The following is a 13123-nucleotide window of genomic DNA, read 5'->3' as shown; positions in this document are numbered from 1 at the left end:
GCGGCCCCTACACCGATGAGAGAGGGAGCGCTCCCGTCCCATGGGGGCGAGGCTCACAAGTCGGATGGGGCCAGCGTGCCCTTGGTTGTCGAGGCCCCCGGGGTCTCTGAGGCTGAGGTGATGGAGGACAGGGCGCCCAAGACCGCCGAGACCGCAGTGGCCGCGGCCAGTGTTTCTGCATCCTCCGAGGCCACGATGGTGGAGGCTGGAGCCCCTGAGGCCATCGGGGCCATAATTGCGGAGGCCGGAGCCCCCAAGATCACCAAGGCTATCGTAATGGTGGCAGGGCCATCCGTCTAGGAGGCGGAGATGAAGGCGATGGAGGCCTTGGTGGCGCCCTTGGCCCAGGGGCCGCCGTTGTTGCAAGAGAGCGCCCGGGAGGCGGAGGTCTATCCGATCTCTTCCGACAATACCTCCCGGACGCGGGAGGTGGTCGACGCCGAGGATGCCGGTGCCATGGAACAGCCGGCACCGATCTTGGACAAGGGAAGTTCGGCCCTCGTGTGGGCGCAACTCGAGCGTTGCGGGTGGGACCACCCGTGGGTACTGTGGCAGAGCCGGGACGACCCTGAGGGGGAGCCTCTATTTGCCCTCGAGGACGCAGCCGAGGGCGGGCGCTGGGGCACCTTCGAGCAATACCGCCAGCTGGTGGAGCAGTCACTATGGACGACCCTATCCATGGTGGCCGACGAACTACCCGGAGTCGCCTAGGTTCACGTTTTCCTTTCTCGCGTGATGTCATTCTTTTCTTGGTTTTGTCACAATCGACGACCTCTATTCTGCTTCCTCAGGAGCTCGAGACCCGGTCCCTCGTGAAGTCGGTCTTTCTCCGGCGGGAGAGGGGCATCTAGGACCAGCTTCAATGGTAGAAGGGCCTTCTTGCCGACGCTAACGAGCTTCTGTCGGCGCGAAGCGCGGAGGTGGAGGACCTCCGCCTTCACTATGCCAATGTGAAGGTCGAGGCGGCCATGGCCCAGACGCAGCTCGCCCCTTTGGCGGCGTGGGTCAAGGAGCTGGAGGAGGAGCTTACCCGCGCGGTCAGCGATCAGGATGCCTTCAGGTCCTAGGCCGAAGAAGCGATGGCCTCGGGCAAGGCCCTCACCGGGTAGCTGGGGGCAGAGGAGAGTGCGCACCAGCTAACAAAAGGCGCTCTGAACGAGGCCCTTGCTATGGTTGAGGCCTCATAGATCGAGGCTATGGTTTTGAAGGGGATGGTCGAGGGTGAGTTCCAGTCCCCTTGTTTTGTTTCCTTTTCCTTATGTTCGCTCCCTGACTTCCTTGTATGACACAGAGATGGGAAGTAAAGCTTTTAGGGCAGTCGAGGCCTCTCGGGTCGAGGCCCAGCGGTTGAAGAAGGCCGAGGCCTATCAGGCCAAGACCCGACGCTGGGAGCAGAAGGCCAAGGGTGAGTTTCGTGGGCTTCCATCCCTAACTTAGGTTGTTCTTTCTCTCGCTCAACCTCATTCCATTTTCCACGGTGCAGAGTCAGAGGCAGAGATCATTCGGGCCACCGAGGCTTCCAGCGTGGTGCAGACGGTGCTCAAGACCGAGATCGAGGAGCACGAGGCGCTGAAACGTGCTGCCCTTTCTGCCTGCGAGGCCTTGGAGGTCGAGGGGGTTCAGTCAGGCAGCTCCCTTGGGAGCCGCTTGATTGCGCTGAGCAACCAGATGCGCGAGCGGCTCTAAGGGGCGCTGCACACGGGTGTCAAGCGAGCGTTGGCCTCATCTCCTCTCACTACCTTGGCGTCGACCTCATGGCCATCAGTGATGGCTATGTTCTACCTGATGATGAGGAGGAGGCCGACGTGGCGGTCACAAAGTTGATGGAGGCGGCGGAAGGTCCTGGCACGGCGCTGGCGACTCTCTTCGAAGAGGAGGTGGTTCCTCCCCTACCATCTGCTGGTGCTGAAGGCCCTGAGCCTTGATCTGGACCCCAGGGGCTATGTAAAAATAGAATAGGGGTTATTTTTTGTATCATAACGCTTGTGGCCATCGAGGCCTTTATTTTTGAAGTATTTGTGTTTCTTAGTTGTTTTTCTTATGTTTCCGAGCCTCTGCCCTCTGTTGCTCCTGATCGGATTTCATTTGCAAAAACACCCCCTTGGGGCCTAAGCCGTCCCTTGAGCGAGAGGTAGTGAGGGAGTGTCGTAGCTCGGGGGCGTAGGCCGTCTCGTGACTCTACCGGCCTCTTGCTTAGGAAACAGACCTTGGTCTGAGGAGTTTTTACAGCTGATTCGTTAGAGCCTGCTAGGGACTTGGCATAGGAATTTTTGCCAAAAACAACTGAAGAATGATGCGTGGGACCTAGGGGACACCTAGGGGGGTCCCCTATCTAGCCCCCGAGGGAGGCTTGGTTCTGCCGAGGCAGAACCGAGTCTCCCTTGCCGTGTTACTATATTGCCGAGGCCTACGATGGGCTCGGGGGGTTTCTCAAAAAATTAGACCAACTAAAGAACGCTTTTTAATTGTATTTCGAGAAACGACATATACAATGCTTGGAAATTTAGGGATAAAAGCGACGTAGCTATTCTATGTTCCAAGCGTTGGTGAAGACTTCGCCCTTCTCATTGGCTAGCTTGTAGGTCCCAGGCTTCAGCACTTGGGCGATGATGTACGGTCCTTCCCATGGCGGGGTTAGCTTGTGGCGACCCTTGTTGCTCTGTGCTAGCCTCAACACCAGGTCGCCTACCTTCAAGTCTCGGCCTCGGACGCGTCGGGCCTGATAGCGCCGCAGGCTCTGCTGGTATTTGGCCGAGTGTTGTAGCTCGACGTCTCAGGCTTCCTCCAGTTGATCAAAGGCGTCCTCTCGGGTGGTGTGGTTACTTTGTTCGTTATAGGCTTGCAACCTCGGGGAACCATATTCCAAGTCAGTGGGGAGGATGGCCTCGGCCCCATAGACTAGGAAGAAAGGCGTGAATCCCATGGCTCGGCTTGGAGTGTTCCTCAGGCTCCAGATGACCGATGGGAGTTCGGCGAGCCATTTCTTGCCAAACTTTTTCAACCGGTTGTGAATCCTTGGCTTGAGGCCTTGTAGGATCATGCCGTTGGCACGCTCTACTTGGCCGTTGGTCCTTGGGTGTCCTATGGCCGACCAGGCCACACGGATGTGGTGGTCGTCGCAAAACGTCAGGAACTTTTTGCCGGTGAACTATGTCCCATTGTCGGTGATGATGGTGTTGGGGACCCCAAACCTGTGGATAATGTCAGTGAAGAACAGCACCGCCTGCTCTGATTTGATTCGATTTATCGGACAAGCCTCGATCCATTTGGAGAACTTATCGATTGATACCAGTAGATGGGTGTAGCCCCCGAGGGCCTTTTGCAGAGGCTCGACCATGTCGAGCCCCCACACGGCGAACGGCCACGTGATGGGGATGGTTTGCAGGGCCAGGGCCGGGAGATGTGTGTATCGAGCATAGTACTAGCATCCTTCGCAGGAGCATACTAGCTTGGTAGCGTCGGCGACCGCTGTCGGCCAGTAGAACCCTTGGCAGAAAGCGTTCCCTACGAGCATCCGAGGCACCGCAGGGTGCCCGTAGGTGCCTGCATGTAAGTCCCAAAGTAGGGCTTGGCCCGCCTCGGCACTGATACACCGTTGGAGGACACCTGAGGGACTTCGCCTGTTCAATTCATCATTGTAGAGGGCGTAGGTCTTGGCTCGGCGCACAAGCTATCGCGCTTCGGTTCTGTCGTCAGGAAGCTCCCCCCGATCAAGCCAATCGAGGAACAGGATTTGCCAATCTGCGTCCTAATCAGTCTGTGGAGGCTCGGCGTTGACTTCCATGACCTCGGACTCGGTCGAGGGGGCCTCGGCAGCAGAGGGGGCTTCGAGCTTTACCGTGGGTTCCATAGGTGGGCCCTCCTCTGTTGCCGAGGTGTAGCCAATGGAAGGTTTGTGGAGGTCTCTGGCGAAGACGTTTGGGGGACCGGGGCTCGTGCCGAGGCCATCTTTGCCAGCTCGTCGGCGGCCTCGTTGTACTTCCGCGCGATGTGATTTAGTTCGAGACCGTCGAACTTGTCTTCTAGGCATCGTACCAACTTGCAGTAAGCCTCCATTTTGGGGTCGAGGCAGTTTGACTCCTTTATCACTTGATCTATGACGAGCCACGAGTCGCCTCGGATGTCGAGGCGCCATGCCCCAAGTTTGATGGCGACTTGTAGGCCGTTGATGAGGGCCTCGTATTCGGCCATGTTGTTGGAGGCGGCGAAGTGGAGCCGTACCATGTAGCGCATGTGTACTCCGAGGGGCAAAATGAAGAGCAGACACGCGCCTATCCCGGTCTTCATCAGGGATCCATCGAAGTACAGGGTCCAGCACTCCATTTGAATTTGAGCAGGTGGCAGTTGGGTATCTGTCCATTTAGCCACAAAATCGGCCAAGACCTGAGACTTGATCGCCTTTCGAGGTGCAAAGGTCAGGGTTTCCCCCATAATCTCGACAGCCCACTTGGCTATCCTACCCAAGGCCTCCCGGTTATGAACTATCTTGCCTAGGGGGAAAGATGATACCACAGTCACTGGGTGTGACTCGAAGTAGTGACGCAGTTTGTGCCAGGCTCGGACCACGGTGTAGATCAGCTTCTGGATGTGGGGGTAGTGTGCTTTGGTCTCGAAGAGCACCTCGCTGATGAAATAAACAGGTCATTGGGTGGGCAGAGTATGTCCCTCCTCTTGCCTCTCTACCACTACGACAGCGCTGACCACTTGGGTCGTTATGGTGACATAGAGTAAGAGGGCCTTGTCCATGGCTGGGGTATCAGGATGGGAGGATTCGTGAGTAGTGCTTTGAGTCTGTCGAGGGCTTCTTCGGCCTTGGGAGTCTAAGAAAAATGCTTGGATTTTCTCAAGAGTCGGTACAGAGGCAATCCTTTTTCACCGAGGTGCGAGATGAAGCGGCTCAGGGCCGCAAGGCATCCCATGACCCTCTATACTCCCTTGAGGTCTCTGATTGGTCCCATGCCGGTTATGGCCAAGACCTTCTCTAGGTTGGCTTCAATGCCGCGTTCCGAGACTATGAATCCCAAGAGCATGCCTCGGGGGACCCCGAACACACACTTCTCGGGATTGAGCTTGATGCCCTTCTCTCTAAGGCATTTGAAGGTTATCCTCAAGTCATCGATGAGACCCTCGGCCTTCTGGTCTTGACCACGATGTCGTCTACGTAGGCTTCGATGGTCCGCCCAATGTTGTCGCCAAAGACCTAGGTCATGCACCGCTGGTACGTGGCACCTGCGTTTCTGAGGCCGAAGGGCATCGTCACATAGCAGTACATGCCGAATGGTGTGACGAAAGAAGTCACGAGCTGGTCGGACTCTTTCATCTTGATTTGGTGGTAACCAGAATACGCATCAAGGAAGGACAGGGTCTCGCACCCTGCAGTGGAATCAATGATTTGATCGATTCGGGGCAATGGAAAGGGGACTTTCGGATAGGCTTTGTTCAAACCGATGTAGTCTAGGCACATCCTCCATTTCCTGTTTTTCTTCTTGACTAACACGGGTTAGCCAACCACTCTGGGTGGGACACTTCTTTGATGAACCCGGCCGCCAAGAGTTTCTGTACCTCCTCTCCGATGGCCCTGTGCTTTTCCTCGTCGAAGCGGCGCAGGCGTTGCCTCACCGATCTAGATCCAGCCCGGATGTCCAGGGCATGCTCGGCGACCTCCCTCGGTATGCCCGGCATGTTCGAGGGACTCCATGTGAATATGTCAGCATTTGCATGAAGAAAGTCGACGAGCACGGCTTCCTATTTGATGTCGAGGGTGGCGCTGATCCTTAGTGCTCGGTCGTCGGGGCAGGCAGGGTCAATCGGGATGAGTTTGATGGCCTCGCCAGGCTTGAATGCCCCCGTGCGACGCTTGGAGTCAGGCGCCTCGCCACTGAGTTGGTCGAGGTGGGCGATGAGGGTCTCAGCCTCCGCAAGAGCCTTGGCGTACTCGATGCACTCGACATTGTAGTCGTATGCATGTTCGTACGTGGACTCAATCATGATGATACCGCTGGGGCCTGGCATCTTGAGCTTGAGGTAGGTATAGTTGGGGACTGCCATGAACTTGGCGTAGCATGGCCGCCCCAGAATGGCGTGGTAGGCTCCCCCGAACCCGACTACCTCAAAGGTAAGGACTTCCTTGCGATAGTTGGAGGGGGTGCCGAAGCAGACGGGAAGGTTGATGCACCCGAGGGGTCGCGTGCGCTTCCCTAGCATGATGCCGTGGAAAGGTGTGATGTCACCTCGGAGCCACGACCGGTCGATCTCCAAGAGCTCTAGGGTGTTGGCGTAGAGGATGTTGAGGCTGCTGCCTCCGTCCATCAACACCTTGGAGAGTCGGGTGTTGCCGATGATTGGGTCGACAACCAGTGGGTACTCCCCGGGATTCGGAACATGGTCAGGGTGGTCATCTCGATCGAAGGTGATCGCCTCTTGAGACCAGTCGAGGTACTGGGGGGTGGCCACCTTGACCGAGAAGACTTCTCGGTGTTCCCTCTTGCGCTGCCATGCCGTAAGGCATGCTGAGGGCCCACCAAAGATCATGAAGGCGTTGCGTACCTTGGGGAACCCATCGTCCTTGTCTTCGTCCCGGCCGACATCGCCCTTCTGCTTGGTGTCATCATCAGGGGAGCCTGAGCCTGGCGTAGTAGCGCTGTAGCATGGTGCAATCCTCGAGAGCGTGCTTGACCAGGCCCTGGTGGTAAGGGCAGGGTTTCTTGAGCATGTCGTCGAAGGGCCTAGGGCCTTTGAAGCCTCGGGGGTTCTTGCGTTCTGTGGCCGCGACTAGATCAGCCTCTAGGACCTCCTGCTTCCCTAGGCGCCCCTTTTTCTTTCTCTTGGGGAGGTGGGAGGCTGAGGCCTCGGGGGCCTCGTCCCTCCGCTTACCCTTGGTGTTGGTGTCGGGGAAGATGGCTCCAATAGCCTCTTCACCCGAGGCAAAGCTGGTGGCGATATCAAGGAGCGTGGTAGCAGAGCGCAGCACATTCTGACCTAACTCTTGAACCAAGTCCCGACAAGTGGTGCTGGAGAGGAAAGCCTGGACGATCTCTGAGTCGCCGACGCTGGGCAACTCAGTGCATTGTTTGGAGAAGCGTCGAATGAAGTCTTGGAGAGACTTGTCCAGCTTCTGGCGATAGCTCTTAAGATCCTAGGAGTTCCTAGGGCGCACGTATGTGCCCTGGAAGTTCCCGACGAAGATCCTAACCAAGTCGCGCCAGTCGTGGATTTGTGAGGGAGGAAGGTGCTCAAGCCAGGCTCACGCTGAGTCTGACAAGAGCAAGGAGAGGTTGTGGATGATAAGCAGGTCATCGTCCATGCCACCTAGCTGGTAGGCCAAGCGGTAATTGGCAAGCCAGAGTTTAGGGTTGGTCTCGCCATTATACTTTGCGAGATTGGCTGGTTGCCGGAATCGGGCGGGGAAAAGAGCAGCGCAGATGGCCCTGCTGAAGACTCGGGGGCCTGGCAGTTCAGGGGAAGGACTGTGGTCCTCCCCGCTGTCATAGCGACCGCCTCGGTGTGGGTGGTAGCCCCGAGCGGGCCCCTCATTGTTGTGGCGTCGTTGTCTGCTGACCACCTCATGGTCTCCCTGTACCTCGCGTCGATTGCCGAGGCGGTCCAGAAGCACGGGGACCCTGTGGGCTATCGGTGCTCGGTCGGGCTTGAGACAAGCCAGGGCTTCCCTGTCCTGCCGAGGCGGTGCCGTGGGTAGGTTTGAGGCGCCCCCGTGTCATTAGGAGGCGGAAGTCTCGGCCTGCTGAACCATGGTGGTCTCTAGGAGATCCCGGAGCTCGCCACGGACCCACCGCCCCTCTGTGGTAGAAGGCTCGGGCATTGCGCGGACCAGCATTGTCGCAGCCGTGATGTTCTGGCTAGCGTGATTGAAGACAGGGGGTTGCTCACTCCCTTCATCGTCATGGATGCAGTGATGCACATCTCAGGCCCTCCGTTGGGCTCCCTCGCCTTCGCCACGACCTCGCTGTTCCTGTTCGAGAGAGTCTCGAAGCTACTATAGAAGGAGTTGGTCTTGTTCGACCTTGGCCTGGAGCTCACGGAGCTGTTCTAGGTCTGGGCGCTGGGGTCACGCAAGAGCGATGTTCTCATTTCATGCGGCTGGTAGGACGACGCATGGAGGTGTGGCGGCGCTCGCACCTGGGCGAAGTGGGGAACGGCTACCTACCCCCTCGTCCTCTTCGCCCACCCTCGGCATCCCGAGCCCAACGTGAAAACACTCGCGAGTGGGGTCGTAGGTGCCTTCATCGTCGGAGTCGGTGTAGCCGAAGCAGTAGTCGCTTGCAGCCAAGAACTGGCGCAAAGCCCCAGGGTCATGGAGTCCAGAGAAATCCACTCCGGGCCATGCCTCGTCCTCATCCAAGGAGTCGGCGTGGGTGCTCAGGTCGAGAGTGAAGCGCTGGCGGCGTTCTGAGGGATCCTCGTGAGCGGCAGTGTAAGCATAGGCGTAAGAGGCAGCGGCATTTCTCAACCCAAAGGGGTATGGGGATGGTGCTGTCGCCAGATTCTGCTCCGCCGAGGTCGGTTCTTCAGGGAGTGGTGGAGCGGAGCTTGACGACTGGACATCGCCACGTGCCACCGGCGATTTTCCTTTGTCCAAGCTCAGGCTAGACAGGTCCCTAGCCAGGGACCCTGTGCCAATAGCTGGTCGTAGGATATCGGCGGGGAGTGGCGTGCCACCCTAGATTCGCGTAGCGTCGGGGTGGTCTTGCTCGCGTCGTGCGCAGCGAGAGCGGCCGCCCGGGCGCCGCCTGCGCCTGGGCTGCCGGTGCGTAACTTCATCGTCGGACGGTGGGGCTCGAGGAGTGAGGAGTACCATGTCATACTCATGCCCTAGAGACATGAACTCTAGGCTCCTGAACCAAACCACGGTGCCGAGACGCAATGGTCGTGCGGGTCTGCCATCCGGAACCTGCTGGGATGATGAAACTAACACGCAGAGGCCCCTACCTGGCGCGCCAACTGTCGGTGTTTCGGACCGGGGGGTCCTCAACCAACCAGTGAATTTGTTCTACATGTTTCCAATCCTAGATGGTGATGCAAAGGGACACAAGGTTTATACTGGTTCAGGCAATTGATGTCCTATGTCCAGTCTGAGAGATCGATCTTGTATTCCTTGCACCGAAGTGCTCGCGGTAGGGGGTTACAAGCTAGGTGAGAGAGGGAGCTAGTCCCAGGTCTCGGCAAGGCATCGTGTGGGCCACTTGAGATGTTGCTCTCAGGCGGCTGGGATGTGTGCGTGTGTTACAATGTGTTACCGGGTCTCTCTCCCACAAAATGGCCCAAGTCCTCTCCTTTTATAGCCTGAAGGGAGGACAAGGACGGTACATGAGCTAACTATATGGTGTCGTGTGAACAGAGGTGGCATGTCTGGGCCCTGTAGCCTATTCCTGTGGCGGCATGGTCGTCGGAGTGGTCCGTCCTTGGAGCACTAGGGCGCGCGTGGTCGTCCGATCCGATCCTGTGCATCGCGGGAGCCCCGGGACTGCCTCGGAGTGGGTGCGGCGGTGAACATGCAAGCCACTATGGATGGACTGTGTGCGAGGCCAAGACTTGGTCGGTGCCGAGGCTGCACCGTAGTGGAGGGGTCTCGGCAGGCACGAACCCCAAGATAGCCGAGACCTTGGTGTACAGTGCCGAGGCCTCGAGTGGGCGGCTGATCGTGGGCACATCGTTAGGACACAGTGGCCGGTAATCCCCGCCGTGCCCTGTCCTAGCTGGTATGGCACTGATCATGGACACAACGTTAGGACACAGTGGCCGGTAATCCCCACCGTGCCCTGTCCCAGTTGGTATGGCGCTGATGCAACCTCGGGTCCCGTCGGCCATTCTGTGGCGTTGAGCCATCGTCCAGCTGAGATTGTGGGAGTGGTTGAAGCATTAATGAGACATGACGCGCTGTCTAGAGGGTCGGTCGAGGCGGGGGGCGACGGGCCGTGGATGAGCCGGGCTTGAGCAAGACGGAGAATGAGGCCTCGCGTGAGACGGAGATCGGACTCCTTGCCGAGGCATGCTGCGAGAGGCCTCGCGCGATACGGAGAATGCGCCCCCTGCCGAGGCCTTCCGTAGAGAGCCTCGTGCGAGGCAGAGTTCATGTTAGGATGCCGAGACCTCCTGCATGAGGCTCGAGGCGAGGAGGAGGAGGGCCCAGTGGGCTCGGTTGTGGCGAGTGAGGGGCCCACGGCTTATCTTCTAGCTTTATTTTTTGATGGGACGTTAGCGACCCTTTTGATTGTTCACTCGGGGTACCCCGTTCTAAGGTACCCGATAGAACAGAAAAGGCTTCAAGCTAACTATTTAGAAGGATGTCCTTGGTTCCTTTATGCATCATATGATAAGAGGGCTAATGGCATGATGATCAAGACTTATACTGGAAACACAGTTGCCAGAAGAAATGGGTCTTGAAGAGTTGCACATCTACTTGGCTTGCTAAGAAATACATTGAGACATTCAGAGCAGACCAAAAAATGTCACTGTCCAACTTTTCTAGGACAGTGCAGAAGGAGTGGAATCTTACTCCATCAAGGACCAAGCTTGCTAGAGCTAGAAGGTTGGCTATGAAAAAGGTGCTGGGAGATGAAGAGGAACAATATAACATGATTTGGGATTATGCACATGAGTTGAGGAAGACCAATCCTTACAGCACCTTCTACCTTAACCTAGATGGCAACATATTCAAGTCACTGTATGTGTCTCTAGGTGCTTGCAAAAGGGGATTTCTTGGAGGATGCAGACTTCTTATTTGTTTAGATGGGTGCCATTTGAAGACTAAGTATGGTGGTATAATGCTTACTGCAGTTGGAATTGATCCTAATGATTGCATCTTCCCTATTGCTTTTGGTGTAGTTGAGGTGGAATGTTTAGATTCTTGGAGATAGTTCTTGACAACACTGAAGCAGGATTTAGGGATTGAGAACACATACCCCTATGACTGACAAGCAGAAGGTGAGGAATCTTCCATTCATTGAAGTCCAAGTTATGTTAAATCTGTGAACTTATGAGAACTGTGTGTGATTGTTGTATACTTATGACAATCTGTGTACTTGAATTTTGCAGAGCCTAATTAAAGCTGTGGGTGAAGTATTTCCAGAGTCTGAGCACAGATTTTGTGTTAGACACATGTACTCCAACTTCCAACAACACTTCAAAGGTGAGAACTTGAAAAAACAACTCTGGGCATGTGCAAGATCTAGTATTGTAGTTCAGTGGACAAAAAACATGGACAAACTTAGGGTGCTAGATGAGAAGGCTTATAAGTGGGTTGAGAAAATGCCCCCTAACACATGGTCTAGAACTTTTTTTAGTACTTACAGCAAGTGTGACATCCTATTGAATAACAGTTGTGAGGTTTTCAACAAATTCATCCTAGATGCTAGAGAAATGCCTATGTTGAGTATGATAGAGCAAATTAAGAATCAATTGATGGCAAGGCACTACTCCAAGGAGAAAGAACATGGAGATATGTGGCAGGGTCCAATATGTCCCAAAATAAGGAAAAAGGTCAATAAGATTTCTGAGTGGGCAAACACATGTTATGCCATCCCTTCTAGTAAAGGAATCTTTCAGGTTCAAGATAGGGACCATAGTTACATAGTTGATATAGAACTCAAGAAATGTGAGTGCAGGAGATGGGATCTCATTGGAATACCTTGCTCCCATGCCATCTCATGTCTTAGGCATGAAAGAATTCCTACAGAATCAATGGTCCATGACTGTTACAGTTCTGCAAGGTTCCTTGTAGCATATGGTCCTAAGATCATGCCATGTAGTGATAAGACCACCTGGGAGAAGGTATCTGCACCCAAGGTTCTACCTCCCAAGTATGAGAAAAAGGTGGGTAGGCCTTCAAAGAATAGAAGGAAACTACCAAAAGAAATAGAAACTGCTACAGGAAGTAAACTATCAAAACATGGAGTGCCTATGACATGCAGCTACTGTGGAGACAAAGGCCACAATAAGAAGGGCTGCCAGCTTAGGAAAGCAGGACTGATGCCCAAAAACAGCCAGAGACCAATGCTGAAGATGAAGAAATAAGACAGTCAGATTAAGGGGAAGCAATGCCAAGTAATATGCATGAAGAAGACATGTATGATTATGCAAGGGCTCAGGTACTTGTAGTGCTATAAATTTGTCTCATTTCACTACCATGGAACAAATTTGTCTCATTTCACTGACATTATTCTGTTGCAGACTGTGTACCATTTTGTAGATGGGAGTCAGCCACCATGGTCTCAGATTACAGAAGGAAGTGTAGAGGTAATAGAGACAATGATTTCACATCTGGACCAAGAGGTATGTACAGAACATCATGACTGTTATTATTTTCCTTTGCATTTCACAACCTGACTATAGAATTGTACTAGTACACACAGGTTGCAACATCAAACGTCCAACCTCAACCTCTGCCTGACTCAACCTTCATCATGTCAAGCCTGCCTGCTACAAGACCTGTAGCACCATCTACTGCTACCAAGAAAGGAAGAGCCGCAGTAGGAAAGCGCAAGGAGCCTACAAATCCCAAGGAGAAACCTCAGGTTGCAAAGAAGCCAGGGAAGAAGACTACTCCAACAGAAAAAAAACTTGTGTGTGGCCTGATCCAGCCGTTGTCTGTAAATATGTGATGTAGCACCCAAAACAATGTGATGTAACACTTGGATGCTGATATCATTTTGGTACTAGAGTAACTTAGTGGAAGTCAGATTACTAGAGTAACTTAGTGGAAGTCAGATTACTAGAGTAACTTAGTGGTGGTGGCACCAGTACACACAGGTGGTGATAGATGTTTTTGATTGACCGGTGGTGATACCAGTTACACACAGACGATATGCTTTTGGTTCTGTAAGATGAAAGTGCTACTGTTGGTGACTTGGTTGCCATGAATGCTGCTTGTGAACTTTTTCAATGCAATGTCAAGCTCAGTTGGTGTCAAATATTTCCTGTGTCCACAATTTCTGTTAAAATATTTCTGTCACATTGCCTGTCAAATATTTCTGTCAACCTCAAAGATTACTGGGTTCACAATTTGTGTCAAATATTTCAAGATCAATGGCATGATACTAACTGTCATTCCATTGCATCATTATGGTTAACAAAAGTACAGACTAACAATTTACATGATGTCATTGAC

At 54.3% G+C, this 13123-nt stretch overlaps 1 protein-coding gene across 1 annotated transcript; it reads left to right on the top strand.

The window, feature by feature from the left end:
* Positions 1-1754: 1754 nt before the first annotated feature.
* Positions 1755-12030, top strand: LOC136548498 (uncharacterized). Its single transcript, XM_066540001.1, has 2 exons — positions 1755-1877; positions 11053-12030. The coding sequence occupies exons 1-2, from the start codon at positions 1755-1757 to the stop codon at positions 12028-12030; spliced, it is 1101 nt and encodes a 366-aa protein (XP_066396098.1).
* The last annotated feature ends 1093 nt before the right edge of the window (positions 12031-13123 follow it).

The sequence above is a fragment of the Miscanthus floridulus genome, chromosome 4 (genome assembly GCF_019320115.1).
Source record: "Miscanthus floridulus cultivar M001 chromosome 4, ASM1932011v1, whole genome shotgun sequence".
Classification (NCBI taxonomy): Eukaryota; Viridiplantae; Streptophyta; class Magnoliopsida; order Poales; family Poaceae; genus Miscanthus; species Miscanthus floridulus.
Note: the sequence above shows the minus strand (reverse complement) of the source record. Positions and strands in the feature narration are given on the sequence as shown.

Coding starts and splice junctions, on each gene's coding strand:
- LOC136548498 (XM_066540001.1), top strand. CDS start 1,755: ATGGCCATCAGTGATGGCTATGTTCTACCTGATGATGAGGAGGAGGCC. Junction 1,878..11,052: donor CGACTCTCTTCGAAGAGGAG/GTGGTTCCTCCC, acceptor TGAATTTTGCAG/AGCCTAATTAAAGCTGTGGG.